At 36.5% G+C, this 22,943-nt stretch overlaps 3 protein-coding genes and 1 pseudogene across 7 annotated transcripts; 3 read left to right on the top strand and 1 right to left on the bottom strand.

Annotated features, from left to right (window-relative positions):
• The first annotated feature begins 45 nt into the window (after window positions 1–45).
• LOC134670687 (uncharacterized) lies at window positions 46–1,540 on the top strand. The gene is made up of 2 exons (XM_063528503.1): window positions 46–767; window positions 852–1,540. Exons 1-2 carry the CDS (start codon window positions 488–490, stop codon window positions 1,007–1,009), a joined length of 438 nt encoding a protein of 145 aa, XP_063384573.1. The 5' UTR covers window positions 46–487; the 3' UTR covers window positions 1,010–1,540.
• Window positions 1,541–5,530: 3,990 nt separating this feature from the next.
• On the top strand, window positions 5,531–7,509 carry LOC134670516 (uncharacterized). The gene has a single exon (XM_063528329.1). The coding sequence runs from the start codon at window positions 5,645–5,647 to the stop codon at window positions 7,217–7,219; it is 1,575 nt and encodes a 524-aa protein (XP_063384399.1). The 5' UTR covers window positions 5,531–5,644; the 3' UTR covers window positions 7,220–7,509.
• Window positions 7,510–8,785: 1,276 nt separating this feature from the next.
• On the top strand, window positions 8,786–21,435 carry LOC134670630 (piggyBac transposable element-derived protein 4-like). Of its 5 annotated transcripts, XM_063528433.1 has the most exons (5): window positions 16,473–17,507; window positions 17,697–17,876; window positions 17,954–18,031; window positions 18,148–18,231; window positions 18,310–21,435. In XM_063528433.1, exon 5 carries the CDS (start codon window positions 18,699–18,701, stop codon window positions 20,232–20,234), a length of 1,536 nt encoding a protein of 511 aa, XP_063384503.1. In that variant the 5' UTR covers window positions 16,473–17,507; window positions 17,697–17,876; window positions 17,954–18,031; window positions 18,148–18,231; window positions 18,310–18,698; the 3' UTR covers window positions 20,235–21,435. The 5 variants fall into 5 exon arrangements, with proteins under 5 accessions (XP_063384505.1, XP_063384503.1, XP_063384504.1 ...); XM_063528434.1 differs by having other exon boundaries at window positions 18,148–21,435; XM_063528435.1 differs by adding an exon at window positions 8,786–9,112 and having other exon boundaries at window positions 17,295–17,507; window positions 17,697–21,435.
• Window positions 15,206–16,467, bottom strand: LOC134670990 (putative nuclease HARBI1; annotated as a pseudogene).
• Window positions 21,436–22,943: the final 1,508 nt, after the last annotated feature.

Raw genomic sequence — 22,943 nt, 5'->3', positions numbered from 1 at the left:
TTTGATCCGATTTATTTAACACTTAATAACAAATGTTTCTAAGGCCCGAGTTCACCAACTACAATATAAACATTGATTACGTAATCGCTCCTTTAAAATTTAACAGTTGGTTAAACAATACACGTTCTTTTTATGTTCACCACCCATTTTTAACAAACGGTTAACCAACCAAACGTTTTTGAATGAATGAGTCGTAAATGAATGAATGGTATAGTATTACTATGTAAAGATGTCAGTGTATCTCCATACATTTGCTTTTTCCCCAGTAACATTGCGAAATGGTAGGGTAACATTATTGTTTGACGAAATATTATTACCTGTTTCGTCAATGCCATGTCCATAGCGGGAACGCCTTTGTTATTTAGCATCCTTTTCAAATGTCTTGTCAATGCCAATGTCACTTTTTCGCTGTTTTTCGTCAAGTGTTGTGGCGGTTTGAATTGAATTTTGAATACAAAATTACCATTATAGTGCTAGATAATAGATAATGGAAGATAAACGCAAGCGTACGTTAAATTTTACAAGTGACGAGAAATCGTTGTTAACCGAACTCGTTTCAAAATATAAAGCTGTAGTAGAAAATAAAAAATCAGATGCGACAACAAACGCCGATAAAGCAAGGGGTTGGAAGCATATATCCCAAGAATTTAATGCTCTTAGCACATACTGCTCCCGCCCTCCCGAAAGTTTAAAGACTTGCTGGGAGAACATTAAACGCCAGACAAAAAAACTATCAGCAAATCGGAAACGGGAAGTATTTAAAACTGGTAAGCAGACCTGATTGTGCAATTTTCTCTGGTTTAAGATGTTTTAGATTGAAATTCGAAATATTTATAATATATTCTATTTAGGTGGTGGCAGACCCCCTCCACCATCTCCTGGTACTGGAGCAGGCCGTATTGTGGAAGAAATATTGGGGCCTGCTTTGGAAGGTATTGAAAATCAATATGATAGTGATGCTTTGCTATATGATGATGTAAGTACAGAGAAACTTATACCTATACTCTAATTTACTTGTACATACATTCTCTTATCTCATCAATGCATGTAAAATAACTAATATCGTCTTTCAATGTATTTTCAGTGTAACAAAGATACGGCAAAAATGTGCTCTGACGCTGAGGAGATAGGTACGGATGAAGTTATTAATGCAGTTGTGGAGACCGAGGATGAACCTTCATGTTCACTTACTTTTCCCATCGCTGAGGTAAATTCTGACAATAAGGTATTGCATATATCATATAAAATATAAATGTATAAATATTATAGGACCATCTTACACAAATCAACCTAGTCCCACGGTAAGCACATAGAGGCTTGTGCTGTGGTTACTAGACGACGATAAATATAATAGATATCATATAGATAAATACTTATATACATAGAAACATCCATAACTCGGGAACAAATATTTGTGATGCCCAAACCGGGATTCGAACTCAGGTCTTCCAGCTTAGTAGACAGAGTCACTACCAACTAAGCTAAAGAGGTTGTCGATATATCATATGTTAAATCTATTTATTAATTTATATAATAACCATACAGCTAACCTTGAAATATAATAACCTTTTTAGGGTTCCGTAGTCAACTAGGAACCCTTATAGTTTCGCCATGTCTGTCCGTCCGTCCGTCCGTCCGTCCGTCCGCGGATAATCTCAGTGACCATTAGCACTAGAAAGCTGAAATTTGGTACTAATATGTATCTCAATCACGCCGACAAAGTGCTAAAATAAAAAGTGGAAAAAAATGTTTTATTAGGGTACCTCCCCTATACGTAAAGTGGGGGGTGTTTTTTTTTTTCGTTTCAACTCTAACGTGTGATATATTGTTGGATAGGTACTTAATTTTTTAATAAAAATATAATACCAGAAAAAACGGCTAAGTAAAGTTGTATTTATAATAAACGATACAGTCCTTATAGAAAAAACGAGATAACAGCCGGGCCACTGGGAGTGGAACCACCAAATTTACAAATGTACTTAGACGAAATGGTGTACAATATCATTGGGAAGGAGTCACCAGTTCTGGTAGGGCTCCCTGCTGCAGAGTCTGGTGAAGTAGTTTTAACTGAAATGTATAGTGATAATAATAATACAAGTAGCTGCTGTTGTGCTGTTACAGGACTCAAGACCGTATGTTAGTTTTTGTTACAAGTGTAATTTACAACAATACCTACCACTTGTAATTTACAGTAGTTTTATTAACCGCTTGTTCGATTATGAGTTTAAAACTATTAAACTCCCATGCTTTCGTCTATGGTGGAGCTACAGGCACTTGTACCTGTTGTTACGTTTCAAACGTAGCAAAGGCAATTTCTTGGTTTCAGTTTGATACTCACAACGACACCTAGCGGCATTGTTGTGAAACAGGCCTTACAGGATTGTTTTCACCGCCATCTGTCCGCATCGAGAGGTACTCGATCACCTGATTACGAGCTGTGATTCTATAAAACATTATGGTTGTTATTTAACTTTAAATATTTTCTTTAGTGGTTTAAATGTTTAGGTTTAATTCTTCTAAAATTTTAACACTCAGTATCTTTAGTCTTTTAATATGTTAATTTCTAAATATTGTTTGGGACATCGCTTGCACTGCCTGGCAAAATTCCTTGGCTCCTAAACATAAGACGTAAATTGAAAAATAAAACAACAGTGTGCGACCAAGTGAGCACCAACCAAAGTGCACTGAAAGCCCTTGGTGCAACAAAGGACTATCCGTTTTTTTATGTTAACGGTCGCAAACTGTTTGCAATTTTTGATGCACCACACTGCATTAAAAACTAGAGGAACAATTGGCTGTGTAATAATAACATATACGGAAACAAAGAAGTTTCGTTCAAGGATGTAATTGCTGCATATAATATAGGTTAAAAAAAACAAAAGTCGTACACTGCTAAAAATTACACCGAGCCATCTAAGTCCCAACTCGTTTCAAAAAATGAAAGTAAAATTAGCCACACAAATATTTTCCCACTCAGTAGGTGCAGCGATCAATACAGCAATACAAACAGAAGAATTATCAACACCTACAGCTGCGAACACAGCCAATCAATGCAATCTCAGCAAAAGATCCATCAACCAACTACGCAGTTCAGTCCAATGGCATAGAAAATCCAGGCCTACCTGCGTTGTTTTTTATAAATCGCGACAAAAACAATTCCGACACAGAGCTATCCCTTAATCCCGCCCACTAGGGCTTGCATTCCGGAATTCAGGAATTTCGAAATTCCGGAATCTCCGACAAATTTTCCGATATTACAATTCCGGAATTGAAACAACTGAATATCTAAAATTCCGGAATTGGATTTAAGTACTTTTTTCAGGTTTTAATACGTTTATTATTGAAAATTGTTAAGAAACTACACTATACTGGTGTTTTTTGTTGTTAATAAGTGCCTCTTAGTCATTCAGTGACCTATAGTATGGGTATATTTTACTTTTCGGTTTGATAAAGCAGTGGGACAATATGGGCTCATAAAAAAAGCAAAGTGATTTACTTGCTTAGAATAGTCAGAATAGTCTCAATCCTACATAAGCGAATCTTCGATTTAGATAGAAGGTTTTCTCTATCAACGATTTCGGATCCTGTAGAAGCACATAATATATGATATTCTGAATCATAATTAGGAACTAGGAAGGAAAAAGCCAAACTTCGACCTTCAACTTCTTAAACAACACCACTACGTACTATGTTACGAAGAGTAGGCTGATTATAGAGCTGTTATATTTAACTATTTTATAAAATTATCCATCGAATGGTTTGCTAGCAACTAAATTTTCCCCGAATAAATACCGCGTATCATAGAATTGAATAAAAGGAACCATTTTAATAAAGTGGTAAAAAAAGAGATGAAATTATCTATAGTACTTCAAATTAAATTTCTCTTAAACAATATTAACTTTAATAAACGTAAAGTATCAGAATTTAACATTTTTTGTTGGATTTTACAAAAAAATCTAAGTAAAATACGATAACCCCTAATTCCGGAACCAGTTCCGGAATTCCGGAATTCAAATCCAAAAATCGGTAACAAAAGAGCAAAATCGTTAAAGAAAGGGCCTTGTGTCGAGTCTAAAGCCAAGAAATTGAAAACAATAGCTAAACATTCTAAGATTAGTGTAAAGAAAAAATATATATATAGATCTGATTCAGACGAATCTAGCGAAAAATGTGACAATTTTTCTGTCCATGATACAGATGACTCTATAGGTGAAGACGTAAGCAATGACTGCGATGATCAAGAAAATAAAAATATCTATAAATTTGGGGACTTTGTAATATTTGTTTATGAAGGAGAATATTTTGTAGGGCAGATAGAGTTCTTAAATGAAGATGAGGTACAAATAAAGTCCATGCAAAAAACTGCAAAGAATTGGAAATGGCCAGACAGAGTTGATTTAAATTTCTATCCTTACGATGACATCAAACAGAAAATCGCTACACCAAAAAAAAGTTTCGAAAAGAGATGTATATCGTGTTCCAGAAATTGAAAAGTATTGGGAGTTTTCTACCTAAGTTTGTTAATGGGTACTGTTATATCGTAAATTACAGGGTTGGCCATTATAATGTAAACGCCGAGTTGCATTGACTCATTGACGTCAATGCAACGTAAGGGCTACATAGCTTTCGTATTAGGTAAATAATTAACACCAATCAGATCGGATTGGACTCGCGCGTGGTTTACACCTTTTTGTCAATTTATTTTTCTGAATCAATTAAAGTCGTGTGTGTTTCAAAATTAGTTTTTTTAAAAACTGACTCCTGATCCACCCCGTAATAGTGGTGTCAGAAGTGGGATACCAGCACGGAAACCGTATCGTTCTGCTGGATTCCATACGCGACGGAAAACACGTTAAATATCCAAAAGACTTTTTTTTAAGAAGAACCACGTATCCAGAAGCGCCTTGCACAGGCACCACCGATCCATCTCCGGGGCATCAACACCATCAATCTCTTGACTTCCTGCCGCCTCGTCAAGTTCCTGATTTCCTTCGTGGTCCAGCCGTTGCGACAGTCAGCCTTATTTTTTGAATAAGCCTGCCAACGAACCGCCCGAGGAAAGCCAACCTGTATTCCGCTGTCGGAAGGTTTTCCGGCCGCCCTTCAACAGTTGCCCTATCGGCAGCACCCCTACGACTTCTTCAACGCCAACAAACGTCTCTCCAGATGAAGATTCTCATCGCGCTCATCCTGTGAGTAAAACACTTGATTTTTGTTACCGCTACATATTTTATTTTCAAGGTCGATTTACTACCCCCTAAATTATTTAAAAATGGTTGACAAAACTGAAAAAAAACCCGAAACAAGCGAGGAGTTTTCAATTTCCGTCCTGTGTAAATTTAGATACTATTTTTACTTAGGCCCTTGAGTAGGATTTTATCGTTAGACAGCAGCGGTTTTGTATCAAAGTTTTTAAATTTGGTTATACTGACACTCGATCCAGTATCAATAAGGAAACATAGAGTTCTTATTTGAAAAAACACGCGTATTGTGCAATTCACTCACGTCATCCAAAATACAGACCGATTGTAATAATGCTCTCTCTGCCCTTAAACACCAACACTTAAAAAACGTTAATAAATTCTCTTCCATTTCCTACCTACTCGTTGATGAAAAATCTAACAGTCGTTTTAAAAGGGCACTGATGGATTTTGGAGGCTCATTGCTAAAAACTATTTTCGGCACATTAGACACCGAGGACGCTCTAAAATTTTCCCAGGCGATCAATGACGTACAGACTGACGAAAAACAACTAGCCCATCTAATGAAGGATAATATACACGTCATTAAATCAACAATATCCACCTTCAATAGCTCGATAAATAAAGTCACTGAAAATGAAAACCATCTTTTGGAAAATATTAAAACCCTACATAGTATAATGGAAACCATCTCTAATAGTAACGATAAACTAGAAATCAAGTCCCAAACCAACTCACTTTTGAATTCATTAGAATCAATTATCTTAACGCTCTCCCTAGACATCGATGACATTAGCAATGCCGTATTATTTGCAAAACTTAATATCCTACACCCGACCGTACTAAGTCCTCACCAACTGTACAATGAATTAGATAAAAACAGACACAACTTACCTAAACACAACGAACTTCCAGTGTCGCTAACAATCCAAAATATTCACGAAATAATTGACCTATCTAAATTAATTTGTTATTACCATTCAAACAGAGTCATTGTTGTTGTAAAAATCCCTTTAGTCCTACCGCAAGTTTATAACTTATATAATGTCGTCCCCTTACCTACTCCATATGACATAACGAAACCTGATACATATGCTCTTATTGCACCGACCGACTCATATGTGGCGATAACGAAGGATCACATGTTTTATTCACTAATCAACGATATCAAAAAGTGCCAAGTGATCAGTGAGAAGTGCTATGTGTGCGCGTTAACGAATGTTTACTCAACAATTGCAAATCCTATCTGTGAAACCGTATTTTTAACTGAGGCAGTTAAAACCTTACCCGAAATTTGTACTACTAGATTAATTCATGGCGTAATAGATGTATTTCACAAAATAAAAGGAAATCGCTGGATTTTTGTCCAATCAGAACCAGGAAAATGTCATATAACATGCAACAATCAACCTGATGACATAGAAGTAGTCTTATTCGGAACCGGCATTTTGACACTGCCAAAAACATGCAAAGCTTTTTACAAAACCTTGCAGTTCACCTCGTCTAGTGAAAGCATCATTGCTAACATTACAAATAAGGTTTCAGATTTTAATATCGTCCAGGATGATTGTTGTGAGAAAATTAGATTAAACAAAACCCTAGGTAAATTACCATTCATTAAATTAGAAAATATAAACAATTTAGATTCATTGGTGCACGCCAGTACCCATCTTAACCTATTCGAAAAAGAATTGAATAAATTAGAAAATCCAACTCACTTTCAACAGTACAGCACGCATTACATATCTGTAACTTATATAATTTCTACCCTATTTCTCTTATACATACTTTACAGAGTCAGAAATTGGCTCTGCTGTAACCAATCTCCGCAGGATAAGACAGGATGCTGCGTTCAGATATTTAACCAATGTCATAACAGGAAAACCGAACTACCACCAACTCATATGATAGTCATGAAAGAACCTACTGAAGAAACCTGCTCTTCAGAGGAAGATCGTTGCACTCCATCCCCTGTAAAACGCAACATCCTCGTCACTCACAAAACTCATAGCCAATGATGCCAATATGCGTGTGTTTAGATTCTTAAGTTTAGATAAGTTTATTCTCTTTTGTAAAACCACAGGTCAGTCCAACCCTTCAATCCCACAATTTAAATTCCTCATCATTTCAAATATGATGATCCATCTTAACGGGGGGGTTGTTATATCGTAAATTACAGGGTTGGCCATTATAATGTAAACGCCGAGTTGCATTGACTCATTGACATCAATGCAACGTAAGGGCTACATAGCTTTCGTATTAGGTAAATAATTAACACCAATCAGATCGGATTGGACTCGCGCGTGGTTTACACCTTTTTGTCAATTTATTTTTCTGAATCAATTAAAGTCGTGTGTGTTTCAAAATTAGTTTTTTTAAAAACTGACTCCTGATCCACCCCGTAATAGTACCTACAAGAAGATCTCACAAGTAATTCTTACCTAAGATATTAACAAGCCTAAGACAAATTGGGGCATTATCTATGAAAAGGGACCTTATTGTCGATGGCGCTCACGCCGCATAGCATCGCGCGGCATTGTATTTGTATCGGAGCATCGTTAATAATGGCGTAAGCGCCATCGACAATAAGGTCCCTTTTCATAGATAATGCCACAATTATATATCATGGCAGAGTATAGTTGATTTTGATAGTTAATTAAAAATGTGTAAACTTGCAAATAAATGTGACAATTGTTTGATTTTAACTGACGTTTTTTTAATTATTACGAGTATGATGTGGCCAAAACTGGCACAAACGTGTGGCCACAAATGGGTAAAAAGTGGCCAAAAGTGGCTCCCGAACTCTTTTTTGGTATTTGATTTAAAAATATATATACGAAATTGTCAGAATCTTAACAGTGGAGATTTATATGACTATAAAGATAAGAGACTAAGATTTATAGTATTATATTTTCAATGACTTAGTGCATAAAGAGAGTCATAGTTGCTTATTGACACAAAATCACAGGATAACTACCTAATAGTACTACCGTACAGAAAATTCACTCGTTCACAAAAGTCACATTTAGGTATAAAATTATACCTATACTCGCCGCCTGCAAGTAAAAAAAAATGTAGTGAAATTGCATAACTTTTCACCAAAAGCATACACGTTTATTCGATAGCAATTTCAAGATGTCCTGCCACATCCAAAAACAATTACTGCATGGTATGAAAGAGTCGACTGCAATTTTTCACTTCAGAATCTTTTGATAGCATCAAAATACGAGTACAGCAAAACCTAAACAAATCACTCTTTTGTGCGTTGGCTATAGCTAACTAAATGGATATTCGAAAATTATTATGGCTTCTTAAATCTTGGTTGCGAGTTAAAATATGATTTCGTGCCCATACCTACCTACAAGTTATGACTTTCAAAAAAAATCTGAAGACTATCACCAAGAGGTGAACTCACAACATTTTGAAGAGTGACTAACTGGCATACTGCCTAAATTAAAATCTAACGCAGTACTATTACTAGACAATGCTTCTTACCATTCCCGGAAGATGGAATTAGGTTCTACAAATGTAAGAAAACCAAATTTATAGATTGGCTAGAAAAAAATAATATCACATAACCCCTCGTCAGTGACTAGGCCCGATTTTAACATTTTGCCCACCGCCAGCTTCTGTGGTGAAGCCCGATGTTAACTTCGTTGGCGACGTTACGAATTTATGTAATAAAGCAGACAAACGTGCATCTAACTCTTTTACACTCATTGACGTGTATTGCCAGTGAAATAGGACAGACAGTAAGCTTGACCTTGACCAGTGTCCCTAAGTAAAAAACCCGCGAAATCGCCAGTGTTCTTACTAAGCGTTGCAACAGGTGGATGTTTTGGCGTTTTAACTGTATTTTTAATAGTACAAGGAAGTTGTGTATTTATTTGGAGCCTTCTGCATATTAAAATGTAAGTACTCATACATATTTCATCCATAGTATATGTGTAGGTTATGTTTATCCAACAGAAACACTAATCAAAATAGCAGCCTAACCTATGCCGTATCATTCATTCAAAATTGTTTTGTCTGTTCCAAATCTTTTTGTCTATTAAATGCGTTGCGTAAACTTCTGTATCGGTTGACAATGTTATTAAGATTTATAACAGCTTGCTACATAGATGAATCTTTAGTGAAATCCTCATTTATCTAAAGAAAACTAGCAACAGGTATATTTGCGGCCCGATTGTGGCCGCCGCACAGATACTGGGCGGCCCGGATCGGGCCGCAGAACAGACAGCAACTAGAGTTAGTAAAATGGCCGACCATGCAGTTTGCATAGTATAGATACGCTGAGAGCAGCATATTCAATACATTATTAATTATATTTTTTGATCCGATTTATTTAACACTTAATAACAAATGTTTCTAAGGCCCGAGTTCACCAACTACAATATAAACATTGATTACGTAATCGCTCCTTTAAAATTTAACAGTTGGTTAAACAATACACGTTCTTTTTATGTTCACCACCCATTTTTAACAAACGGTTAACCAACCAAACGTTTTTGAATGAATGAGTCGTAAATGAATGAATGGTATAGTATTACTATGTAAAGATGTCAGTGTATCTCCATACATTTGCTTTTTCCCCAGTAACATTGCGAAATGGTAGGGTAACATTATTGTTTGACGAAATATTAGAGTCTGTGCGGAAAGAGAAGAGTCGTGGGATTTGAGGGCGCGCCAGTGCTATTTTATGGTTTTTGCTATGCTGACAACACTGGTCACGTGATTATAGTACGACACTAAAGGTCATGATACTTGTACCCCTTTTGTTCCGGTTTTTTACCATGGCTTACTAAACGGAGCCTGGTCGTGGTGTCGGCTCGTCAAATCAATCCTCTGATTTAGCGCAGGCACTAGTTTTCTTTTTAAAACTCACTTTTGTTTTGATGTTTCAGATACTAAAAAGTGACAGTGCGATTGTCAAAACTGCTAAAACTAGTTAAGAATCTGCCCAATACAACTGTAATTTTAGTACCAAACAAGATAGAGTCTCATTTATGTAGTTATGTACTACCTAATCTGTGCAGTCCAACAGTTATTTTAATACAAAACCGGGTAGATCGGGTAGAAATTGGGCATTAGAACTGTAATTTTACTATCTGGGATATATTTCACCCATTGTAAACTTGACTTGTAATGTATGTGTACATTATTAATAATAAATATGAATATGAATAAAAATAGTGCATAAGTAGGTAGGCCTTATTGGGATATGTCCGGTTCTCTCATCTCACGATATTTTACTTCGCCGAAAAGTCTGCTAAATATGAAATACTTATAATTTCGTAACTAACAGAACCTAGTAAACGAACTTACAAATAAAGAAATATTTTTATGAAATATTCTTTGTAATCGACGTATTAATTAAAATATTCAATGTCACTTATGTTTGAGCTAGCTTCAGAAGAACCAGGGACTGATGTGAGGAACTGGATGTGCTTGAATCCGGCACGTAGATTACGAATTCTTGCATATCACCTACTTAGCGGCCTTTTATTCGAGATACCGTAGGTACTTTTACACAATCCTGAAAAAAAAATTACATATGCATAAAATGGCAAGTATCAAGACTATTTGTCAGTTATTTTAAAGATCATGATGACCTGCATATTTATGAAAATTAATATATTTTGAATGAATATACTTACCGATTATTTACCGGAGACAAGTTACTTAGGGGGCTTATTAAATAGGTAATTATTTAATATTAAATACAACATCAATACCCGCGAATAGCGGAAACACGTTTCGCGACTTTTTGTAAGTCGATAGTCGGCTTTTAGCCGTTTTTTTCCCGCTGACAAAACCGAACAATGTTAAATATAATTTTTCTTGTGGTTTTATGTACGGTTTCATCGTGTTTTGAAAATATTTTATACATAAAACTTGCGGTTTTTGTTAATAAAAATATACAATGACAGAAGTTTGTTTACTTTTTACAAGACAGGTGTCAAAGGTTGGATTGCCATATAAAATTTAAAATGTTAGTTCCCGTTTCTGCCACGACTCTTCTCTTTCCGCACAGACTCTATTACCTGTTTCGTCAATGCCATGTCCATAGCGGGAACGCCTTTGTTATTTAGCATCCTTTTCAAATGTCTTGTCAATGCCAATGTCACTTTTTCGCTGTTTTTCGTCAAGTGTTGTGGCGGTTTGAATTGAATTTTGAATACAAAATTACCATTATAGTGCTAGATAATAGATAATGGAAGATAAACGCAAGCGTACGTTAAATTTTACAAGTGACGAGAAATCGTTGTTAACCGAACTCGTTTCAAAATATAAAGCTGTAGTAGAAAATAAAAAATCAGATGCGACAACAAACGCCGATAAAGCAAGGGGTTGGAAGCATATATCCCAAGAATTTAATGCTCTTAGCACATACTGCTCCCGCCCTCCCGAAAGTTTAAAGACTTGCTGGGAGAACATTAAACGCCAGACAAAAAAACTATCAGCAAATCGGAAACGGGAAGTATTTAAAACTGGTAAGCAGACCTGATTGTGCAATTTTCTCTGGTTTAAGATGTTTTAGATTGAAATTCGAAATATTTATAATATATTCTATTTAGGTGGTGGCAGACCCCCTCCACCATCTCCTGGTACTGGAGCAGGCCGTATTGTGGAAGAAATATTGGGGCCTGCTTTGGAAGGTATTGAAAATCAATATGATAGTGATGCTTTGCTATATGATGATGTAAGTACAGAGAAACTTATACCTATACTCTAATTTACTTGTACATACATTCTCTTATCTCATCAATGCATGTAAAATAACTAATATCGTCTTTCAATGTATTTTCAGTGTAACAAAGATACGGCAAAAATGTGCTCTGACGCTGAGGAGATAGGTACGGATGAAGTTATTAATGCAGTTGTGGAGACCGAGGATGAACCTTCATGTTCACTTACTTTTCCCATCGCTGAGGTAAATTCTGACAATAAGGTATTGCATATATCATATAAAATATAAATGTATAAATATTATAGGACCATCTTACACAAATCAACCTAGTCCCACGGTAAGCACATAGAGGCTTGTGCTGTGGTTACTAGACGACGATAAATATAATAGATATCATATAGATAAATACTTATATACATAGAAACATCCATAACTCGGGAACAAATATTTGTGATGCCCAAACCGGGATTCGAACTCAGGTCTTCCAGCTTAGTAGACAGAGTCACTACCAACTAAGCTAAAGAGGTTGTCGATATATCATATGTTAAATCTATTTATTAATTTATATAATAACCATACAGCTAACCTTGAAATATAATAACCTTTTTAGGGTTCCGTAGTCAACTAGGAACCCTTATAGTTTCGCCATGTCTGTCCGTCCGTCCGTCCGTCCGTCCGTCCGCGGATAATCTCAGTGACCATTAGCACTAGAAAGCTGAAATTTGGTACTAATATGTATCTCAATCACGCCGACAAAGTGCTAAAATAAAAAGTGGAAAAAAATGTTTTATTAGGGTACCTCCCCTATACGTAAAGTGGGGGGTGTTTTTTTTTTCGTTTCAACTCTAACGTGTGATATATTGTTGGATAGGTACTTATTTAAAAATGAATAGGGGTTTACTACAATCATTTTTTGATAATGTAAATATTTTCGGAAATAATCGCTCCAGAAGTAAAAAAAAAATGTGTCCCCCCCCCTCTAACTTTTGAACCATAACTTTTAAAAATATGAAAAAAATCTCAAGTGTAGAACTTTATAAAAACTTTCTAGGAAAATTATTTTGAACTTGATAGGTTGAATAGTTTTTGAAAAAAATGACAAAACTACGGAACCCTACACTGGGCGTGGCCCGACACGCTCTTGGCCGGTTTTTTATTTAGGTTATACATATAATCATAGCTCGGACAACTCATGGCAAAAACACCAGCATTTTTGCAATGAACAGTCCGAGCTATGCATATGTATAATAATGAAATGTAAAACTAACTCTTGTCTGTGGAACATATGTGGCTACAATGATGAAAAATACATATCCAATTGATTATGTTGCTTTTTGTTATTTGTTTATAGGACAATAATCCGAAATGGGAGGGCTGGACACCAAACTCTTTAAAAAGACCTATTTCCGATGTTTTAAAATCTTCTAAGGACTCCAAAGTCAACAATAGTTGGTTGAAAAGAAGGAGACCCAACCAGCAAAATTTAGGTGACCAGCTTGTACAAGAAAAAATTGATTTGGTAAAAACATTAAAAGAAAATGCACGGGAGGAGTCCAGAAGAAGAATTTTAATTTTAGATGAACAGCTAAAGCAGGAGAAAATTAAAACACAAAAAATATTACAAACAAATGTATAACCATTTTTATATTTGAATTTTTTTTGTTAGCCGGATAAATATTACTTTAATTTAATGTTTCAAAGTTTTTGTCATTTTGTTAATTCTTTAACTCAATAAGTAAAAAATAAATGTGTTTATTTTTGTAACTAGGTATGACTGTAACTAGAAGTTAAATTTAATACTTAACTAGGTAGGTATGTATGTAGGTACCAAAAGTTATGTAAAGTATTCATGTTTTTGTGATATAGTTTGATGGAACTTGTATTTTAAGTGTAATCCTAAGGTTACCTACGAAATATATTGATTTGATTTGATTTATTCCTAAATAAGATAAATAAATAAAATAAGACAGGAGCTAAAATACTTAACTGCTTTTATTTTGTAATAGTAATAATAATATAACGTTACTATACAGGCTTCTACAAATAGTGTAAAGTTTTAAAATAATTATTAATTAACCTTCTCCTCACTGGGTTAATGTCTCTTGCATTACCAAGAGACCGCTGCTCTCTTATCCTGCCTTGTTCTATAATAGCATCCCATGGAGTAGGTAGTTCCAACTCAGGGTCGTCTGGAGGGCATTCTTCTCCTTTGGATTGTAGGATATTGTGAAGAACAGCGGTGGCAACAATTATAGGTAGGCAGTTTTTTAAATGCACATGCATTCCTAGTGCAAGTACTGGAAAACGTCTCTTCCATATCCCAAACAACCTTTCTATTGGATTCCTAGTCCTTATCTGCGATTCATTGTATGATGCCTCTTCATTTGTCTGAGTTCTATCAAGAGGCATCATCAAATAGCTGCGATTCATGTAACCGCTATCTGCCACAAGAAGAGAGTCGTTATTAGCGGAAGCAGTTATAAAGTTGACCCAAAAATTTTTTATTAAGCTATGAGCTTCATCACATATGTTCCTTGAGTAATTCTAAGCATTTCAAGCCTGGGAGGCAATAAGAAATGTGTGTCTACTCGGATTTGTAATGGATTCAAACTTTCAACCCCTTTTTAACCCTGTTAGGGGATGAATTTTACAAAACGCTGAAATTACTTTTCCTGTCTTTTAATAATATCCCCAAATACAAAGATTCAAGTCCCGCGTTCGAAAATTTTTTTGATATCCATACAAACTTTCAACTCCTTTTTCACCACCTTAGGGGATGAATTTTCAAAAACGCTGAAATTAGTTTTCTTGTATTTTAATAATATATCGTTTTACGAAGTTTCAAATTCCTAGCTTAAAATAAAACTTGAACCCCATACAAACTTTCATCCCCTTTTTAACCCCCTTAGGGGTTGAATTTCTCAAAATCGCTTCTTATCTCTTGTACACTTTATAAATGTAATCTAGTGTGCAAATTTCAACTTTCTATCTTTTGTAGTTTCGGCTCCGCGTAGCAAAAATTTCCAACCAAATTTTTCACCTTTTTACGTTTTTCTTGTAAAATTACTATGAAATTGAAAAAACAAATATCAGCAATGAATTCTACGTCTTTGGTTTATACGAAAATGATACCAAACTTGCCCTAGTACCCACCAGGATCAGAGTAGATTTTTTTTAAAGATGACGGATGGCGGCCGTCTTTGTACCCCACCCTCCCCCCCACTTCAGGCTAGAAATGCTTAGAATTACTCAAATATCAGATGTGATGAAGCTCATAGCTTAATAAAAAGTTTTTGGGTCATGTATGGCAGCGTTACATAACTGACTCCAGTATATATGTACCCATCTCGAATATTGCGTTTCTACGGGATGCACTGAAAATGCGCTCATCGTGAGCACTACCTGGCCATCTAGCAACAAGATCAGTGATTATGAGTCTGGCATTGCATACAGCCTGAACATTTATCGACATATATCCCTTTCGATTTCTAAAGGTTTCTGCATGATTACCTCCAGGTGAAATAATTTTAATATGGGTACAGTCCAATGCGGTATCACTTTGGGAAATTTGGCAATGTTATAGAACTCCATTTGAGTTTCTCTGATATCTTCAGGAGTTTCTGGAAACCGTATGAAGTCCTTACTTAAAGAGGCCAGTGCAGCAGTCACTCGATGGATTACTCTGTTCGCTGTAGGTCTGCTAACACCAGCAAAATCTCCCATAGTTAACTGGTGACTCGCTGTGGCATAGTATCTCAAAGTGAGCAGCAGCTGATTTATAGGTGACAGAGAATTGTTCCTGAAAATAAACAAACATAATTATTTACTTACTAGCTGTGCCCGCAGCTTCGCCTGCGTGGAATTGTGTGTCAGTAAGCACCCCTAATTTAAGTATAATATATCCCTATCTACCCACCTCACCAAGCCCCCCCTTTTCCTCGGCTTCGGGTGACACATTCTAACAAAACTACTGACCCCCTTAGCTGGCCTCAGTCTAAAGGCTATCTAATTTGGTTGATTTCTTGGGAAACGTATGGTACTCTTCTAAAATAAAATTGTCGAATCGTGTTCTGTTATAGTTTCTAAGAGCTACCAGCCAATTTTTTTGTTAATATTTCGATTGTATAGATTTTCGACCCTTACGCGTTTATTATATGTATAGATAGATAGATAGAAGAAGATAGAAGATAGATAGGTAGGTGCTTACAACCACAAAATCATCCCTACATAAATGAAACATTTCATTATTTATGCTAGGAAGTAGGAGTTATACAGGTAGGTACTCACCTAACCTCAAATTATTGAATTGATAAATACCTAGTATAATTAATAATTATGTAGTCGAAAAACTTACCGATCGCTTGGATATTCCAACTTTCTTTCAACTAAAGTAAGCAATTCCAAGGCACTACGCTTACATAGACGAAATCTGGTAGAAAAAGCTCTCTCGTCATATTCTTCGAAATAACTGCGCCGTATTTGGAATACACGAGGTGCGCGTAATATTCGCTCAATATCTTCATAATCGTCGAGCACATTATTTTCGTCAAATATATAATTCAACGCGTCTTCCATTTTTTATTGTAAATTGTTTTTAAATAAACCTAAATAAATGTCGCGGGCACAGCTTTATGTCACACTAACCTATGTTTAAACTATGTCTGTTACTTCGTTTAAGTAAAACAGTCGATTACAGCACATAAACTACGGTTAGTGCGTGGTGGACAGTAAAATATTGTTAATCAGTCGTTAATTGTTTAAACAACCGATTAAAATTTAAACATCTGTTGGTGAACTCGACCCTAAGTCGCTTTTTTATAATTTTACATAATTGTTTAAAAACAGCGGTTCTTAAATTGAATAACTATATTAAAAATCTTAATAGACATATTATGATTTTTAACGGACACTCATTGTTTTTTCATTGGTTTGGTTGTCACCCGCATGGAAATTTTTTGGCACTTTTATGCTTATGTGCACTAAACTAACTGCATGCTATATTTTTGTGTGTGTGTTTTTTTAATTTAAGGCCACGAGTCTCAAAAACTCGCGGCAGCAGAGGTGGTGGTCGTGGCCGTGGTCGCCATACTAATAATGATCGGGGCCCTCAAGAAGGTTTGGGCACTCGAGAAGAAGTAGAGACTCGGGGGATTGTGCACGCTAGGGGCAGTACACGTACTAGGGGTGGTGTGCGGAGTAGGGGTGGTGTGCGCACTAGAGGCGGTGTACAGAGAAGGGGCGGTGTACGTACTAGGGGTGGCGCAAATACATCGCACCCGATTTGTCTAGAAAGGTAAATATAATATTACTTAACACAAATAGAGGTAAATAACTATTGCGTAGGTACTATTACAGTCAAAATTTAAATCAGTATTTATTAATTTATGTTTCTCTATTTTTAGCATTTATTGTGGCCCTCTTAAAGACTGGCCAAGTGGCTTGGCCATCGAAGTTCCTTTACGGAAAAAGTAAGTAACTATCTACATTATATTTAATTTAGATGTTTTTTTTTCGTATTTTAAATATTCTTTGTATTTCAGATTTTTTAGGAGGACGACACCGAGTCCCGAACCCGCACGTTCAAGAACTCCCATACTAGTACAGCATGATGAAATGTAAGCTTTTTTTTATTTTTTATTATGAATGGGCTTACTCATGGACACAGACTAGCCGAGGCGTAGACGTGGCCTACGATGGAGCGAGCTCGCCCAGAAAGAAGCTTGAGAAGCTTGTTTTAAATCTACAATAAATGACTAGCAACAGGTAGATCCTATAATCCATATATTGTATTCTTTATCCCATAGACTATCTGCAGCTGAAACATTAGCAGTGCTGAGTTCAGCCCCGCCATCGCCTGGTTTAGACCAAGGAGCCATATCCCATATATTATCGGCAGCTGAAACATTAGCAGCTCTGAGTTCAAATCCGCCGTCGCCTCTTTTAGACAAAGAAGCCAGCTGGCCCTCGTTGCCCCGTGATTTTGAGTTAGTATAACAACTAGTACAATTTTCTCGTGCCTACGCAGATAATTATTTCTTGACTAATTTTTGCACTTTTGCAGATTGTTTGATACTGCAGTTGCATCACGAGTCGTTTCACCTGCACTTTCATTAGTTTCAAACGCACCTTCTCCAATAGTGTGAGTATTTTTATTACTTATATAAATTATTTACTTCTATTTTCTTTATTACTTATTATTTTTACAATATTGTGTCCCAGAAAGATTACGTGGTTATATTTTGTTTTTATTTACAGAAATATTGAAGTCGACACGGTTCAGACATCTGCCCTTAGAACAGTGCGCCTTCCCAAACGCAGAGAGGAATCTCCTTCCTATCAGTAAGTATCACTTCATAATTAAAGAATAATATACCCGTGATTCTTTTATGTTAATAATAATAAAAACTATCTTTTCAGATCTCCTGCAGTTTGTCGTGGCCCTCCTCGTCCATTAAAGGACTCAGAAATAGAAAATGTCCTTTTCTATGGCAAGTACCTACTTTAATAATCGCTCATTTCACGTTTAGATAAATAGCTTTGAGTTTGTTATAATGAGCTGACATTATATCCTTTGTCTGGCAGGAAGCGAGGAAGATGATAGTGATGACGAAGAGACTGAGGAGCTGGCGCCTGTTATTGTGCCAAGGGTGGCTCGAATTTACCTTCCGGACGAAGAAGACGAAAGTCCCAGTCAGGCTCAAGCAGATTTGCGTTGGCCACCAATCCGGCCCGTCCAACCAGCCCAGCAAGAAGCTGCGATTCCAATTGAAGCTCCTACTGAAACTCCGACTGAAATCTCACTTTTTATGCCTTCAACAGATGCGATACAAATGGAGCCTATTAATAAATTTGATTTTATATGGAGACAGATGCCAAACCCTCAGATTCCACCACAATTGAGGAGGGAGCATTTTATACAAAATAAAGGGCCAACTCGGGCATATGTCGATCCATATGATGCATTTGTTGCTATTTGGGATCGCCCAATTATGGAGCATATTGTTAGAGAAACAAATAAATATGCAGAACAGCTTTGCGAGGCAATGATCGTCCAAGGCATTGCCCCGAATAGCCGGATTACAAAGTGGGTGGATACCTCGGTAGATGAGTTATACACCTACTTTGCGATAATACAAGCCACCGGTATTGTAATAAAATCCCGCTTGGAAGAGTATTGGTCAACATCAGCCAATATTTTTATCACCCCTGAATTTTCGGCCGCAATGTCTTATGACCGTTTTTGTCTTCTGAACAAATGCCTACATTTTAATGACAATGCTTTATGTTCGACGGAAAGATTAAACAACAGTGAGGCGAAATTACATAAGTTGCAGCCAATATTGCAGCATCTTAATGACAAATTCACTTCACTGTACATGCTAGGGCAAAACATTGCACTTGATGAAAGTTTGACGATGTGGAAGGGTCGCTTAAATATTAGGCAGCACATCCCAAACAAAGCAGCGACAGTAGGCATCAAGACGTACGAAATATGTGAATCTCAGACGGGATTCCTGTGGCGTTTTGAGGTAGAAGCACGCCAAGCCTCCACGAGCGAAGAAAAAACAAATCCGCTGTCAGGGAAGATACCGACTTTGGTGCTTAGGCTTTTACGAGGATTAGAGCACAAAGGACACACTGTCTGGATGGACAACTTCTACAATTCCCCTACTCTTGCAAGAGAGCTCAAAGTACAGGGGTTCGACTGCGTCGGAACTCTGAGGACTAACCGCCAATATGTACCTGCTGAGTTGACAAAACTAAAAGACATGGCCGTTGGTCAAGTTTGTGGATGCACCTCTGGGGACGTCGATCTAATTGTGTGGAGGGATAAAAAGCGAATAGCTCTTATATCTACTTACCATGGCTTAACTACAGTGGAGGATGCAGACACAATTAAGCCTGCTTTAATAGCTGACTACAACATTTGCATGGGGGGAGTCGATAAAAAGGACCAAATGCTTGCCATGTACCCCATAGAGAGAAACCGAAATAGAATCTGGTACAAAAAATTTTTTAGAAGACTTTTAAACGCTAGCACATTAAATGCATTCATTTTGCTTAAGGCATTCAAACAATTTACTCATAGGCAATTTAGGCAAACATTGGTGTTACAGTTATTAGAACGCCATAACACTAACAGAAGTCGCAATCGACCTGCTTTACTATCCCAACGGCATGTGCCGCAACACTTTGAGCGACCCGCCGCAGGGTCTAATGACACTAAGCGTCATCTTCGACGCAAATGTGTTGTTTGCTCGAAAAGAACGACAACTTTCTGTGAAGGCTGTAGTGGCAAGGCTCTTTGCGTACCTAAATGCTTTTCTCAGTATCATGAATAACTTGTGCTTATTTATGACATTGTGAGAATTTGGTAGATAATTGTCTGTGGTAATACAAACACAAAAAATGGAGTGTATGTCTCTATAAAATAAATATACTTACTTACTTTATTGCGTAAGAGAACGGTAGACCTATAGAGCATTGTCATTAGTTTTAATTAAGTTAGACGTAAATCGACCTATTGTTGTTCTGTTAATGTTCTCATATTTTTATACTTCGTCGGTGGCTAACAAGCGTACTACCCGCCTGGTGTTATCCAGATTTAGCAAGCTATGTACTACTACAACCTCCCAAAGACTCTCAAGGCTTGTTGCTGTGAAGATTGGCCGTGTTGAAAGCGAGATGAACAAAATGTAACACATAATATTATTATCATTTTTTAGCCATTTTTAATTATAATAATATTTTTAAATTTTTAATAAAAAAAATTTGGGATACTTGTTTGTTGCTTTGCCTGTTTACAAAACTTAATAACAACCAGCCCCTGCTTCTTCTTGTTAGCTCAAGTATTAGCCCCTCGCCAGTACGTTTGTCTGCTTTATTACACAAATTCGTAATGTCGCCAACGAAGTTAACATCGGGCTTCACCACAGAAGCTGGCGGTGGGCAAAATGTTAAAATCGGGCCTCGTCACTGACGAGGGTAAGTAGCTTTTTGACAATTAGTCGTATCCATATTATTCAACGCTGTTGGTTGCTTACAACAGTAGCGTTTTTGTTGGGTTTATAATTAAAATATTTCTATGCTTCTGTTAGAATGTAGTACTTTTATTAACTTTATCTTGTTGTAAGTATATCGAAATTATCGAAACATATCGTTTCTCTCACCAGAACATAATGATTAGTCTGCTATAATAAAATATGTAAAGGTGTTAATTTTGAAAGACTGAAATAGACTTTTTTAAACCATGTACTGGAAAAAATGTACTAAATCTAACAGCTTCGTTTGTCTGTGAAACTGAGCTACTGGATCATTTTTACTGTTTAAAAAAGAAATAATATACAAATAAGAGTCATTCTTTGAATTATAAGCATGTAAAGTACCATCTACTTAAGGTAGTTCTAAAGACATACCCATTATGGTATGTCACTTAAAACTGTTTTTTTGTATTTTTTTTCTATTGCAGGGTATTAAAAAGGCTAATGTTTAGCAATACTTAGTGGTAAAGGCATGTAAATAAAGCTAATTTGAATAATTATACTTGTCTATTTAATTTAAAACACTAAAAATACCCGTTAAGAATTTGATGTCTTTGGTTTGCTCGTCCTTGTGAACCACAAGGAATAGATTAACTGTATGATGATGATTATTATTAGATAGCAAAACTAATAAAGATACAGTTTTCTGCTAAACAGCCACCCGCAAAACAATAATCACGATAGAAATTACAGTTTAGTAGCAGTAGGTGACCTGACGTTCCTTATCTGTGACAAGGCCCGATTCGGGATCCACAGACAACGACTTTTCGCCATTTTTGTCGCCACTGACGAGGGGCTATGCTAAAAAAATGCTAAAATATCACATGAAATTAGACACTTAAAACACATACTTTTTTCAAATTTACCGCCTTTTTCTACTGAAAAGATCTACTTGACCAACTTGATATAGTCCGTTGACGTCCATCCGTCCACAAAAGTCAAAATTAAATAAGGCGATGGCGCTTATTGTTGCTGCCAAGTTGGTGCAAACTTGGCTTAGACTAAATTATGCTAAAAAATATGCCAGATGCTAAATGGAAAATTTTGGTGCCAAAGCGAGTGAAAATGTGCCAGATCTGGCATCATTTATGCCAAGTTGGCAACACTGGCGCTTAGATAAGCGTGAGGAAGACGTGTTCGCGCAGTATGGCTTTAGTGCCCAAGAACCTCACAATACTGCCCCCAGAGGAGATTCCGCCGCAGTGGTTGATTAATCGGGTGCAGAGGGTGGATGAGAGGTTTCTGGCGGCAGCATTTGTGGGGGTTCTGCAATTATAAATTTGTTTTTTTTTTTATAAGACTATTTTTATTTTCTGTTTTGTTTATGATGAGTTAACAGTTGTTTATTTTATGTTATGTTTGTGATAAAAAGGTTTAAGTTACATTATCGAGACTCGGATGTTAATATTTCTTACTCTTTGTTAAAATACCTCTCTTCTCCTTCTCAATAAAGATTGAAAAAAAAAATAACAAAGAAGAATTTTATATTAATTTCTTGAAGCCAAATAACGACTAGGCAACGCCGGACGCATAAAATTACTTACTTACCTCGCTATCTCAGTGACCCGAAGTGGATCTTAGCCTCTCGACACTAGATTTCGACATTCGCTCCTATTCTGTGCGATCTGACGCCATTCAGCCGTTTGTATGCCACACAGGACGCATAAAATTGCAAATTTAATTCATGGTGAAGAAAACCGTGAGGTGAGACTTATAAATTATAATATTCCACAGACAGCTTAGCACACAGCCCTCGCACACTTCTTACTTCAGAAGGATGGGGAATCCACCAAGAAAAACTACAATTGTGGCGCAGAACGGTGTCACTTCCGACAAATTAACGACTTCAGAAGAAAAACATGCAGCAGCCGTGGTACCTACTAGTGAGCGCCATGGTAACATTAGCCAATTCGGCTGGAGTTATTGGAAAAGATGCATTAAATCACTACTATTAAATTTATAAGAAAAAGGCACCCCTGGCCAAAAAGTAAACCATTGCAATGTTTAATT

Source organism: Cydia fagiglandana, chromosome 14, assembly GCF_963556715.1.
Source record: "Cydia fagiglandana chromosome 14, ilCydFagi1.1, whole genome shotgun sequence".
In the NCBI taxonomy this organism is placed as follows: Eukaryota; Metazoa; Arthropoda; class Insecta; order Lepidoptera; family Tortricidae; genus Cydia; species Cydia fagiglandana.
This window is presented reverse-complemented; position numbering and strand designations above follow the sequence as displayed.

Bases quoted from the DNA above. Each gene is read 5' to 3' on its own strand.
- LOC134670687 (XM_063528503.1), top strand. From the start codon at position 488: ATGGAAGATAAACGCAAGCGTACGTTAAATTTTACAAGTGACGAGAAA. The intron at 768-851 runs GTAAGCAGACCT...TATTCTATTTAG, and splicing joins ACGGGAAGTATTTAAAACTG to GTGGTGGCAGACCCCCTCCA.
- LOC134670516 (XM_063528329.1), top strand. From the start codon at position 5,645: ATGGATTTTGGAGGCTCATTGCTAAAAACTATTTTCGGCACATTAGAC.
- LOC134670630 (XM_063528435.1), top strand. From the start codon at position 18,699: ATGCCTTCAACAGATGCGATACAAATGGAGCCTATTAATAAATTTGAT.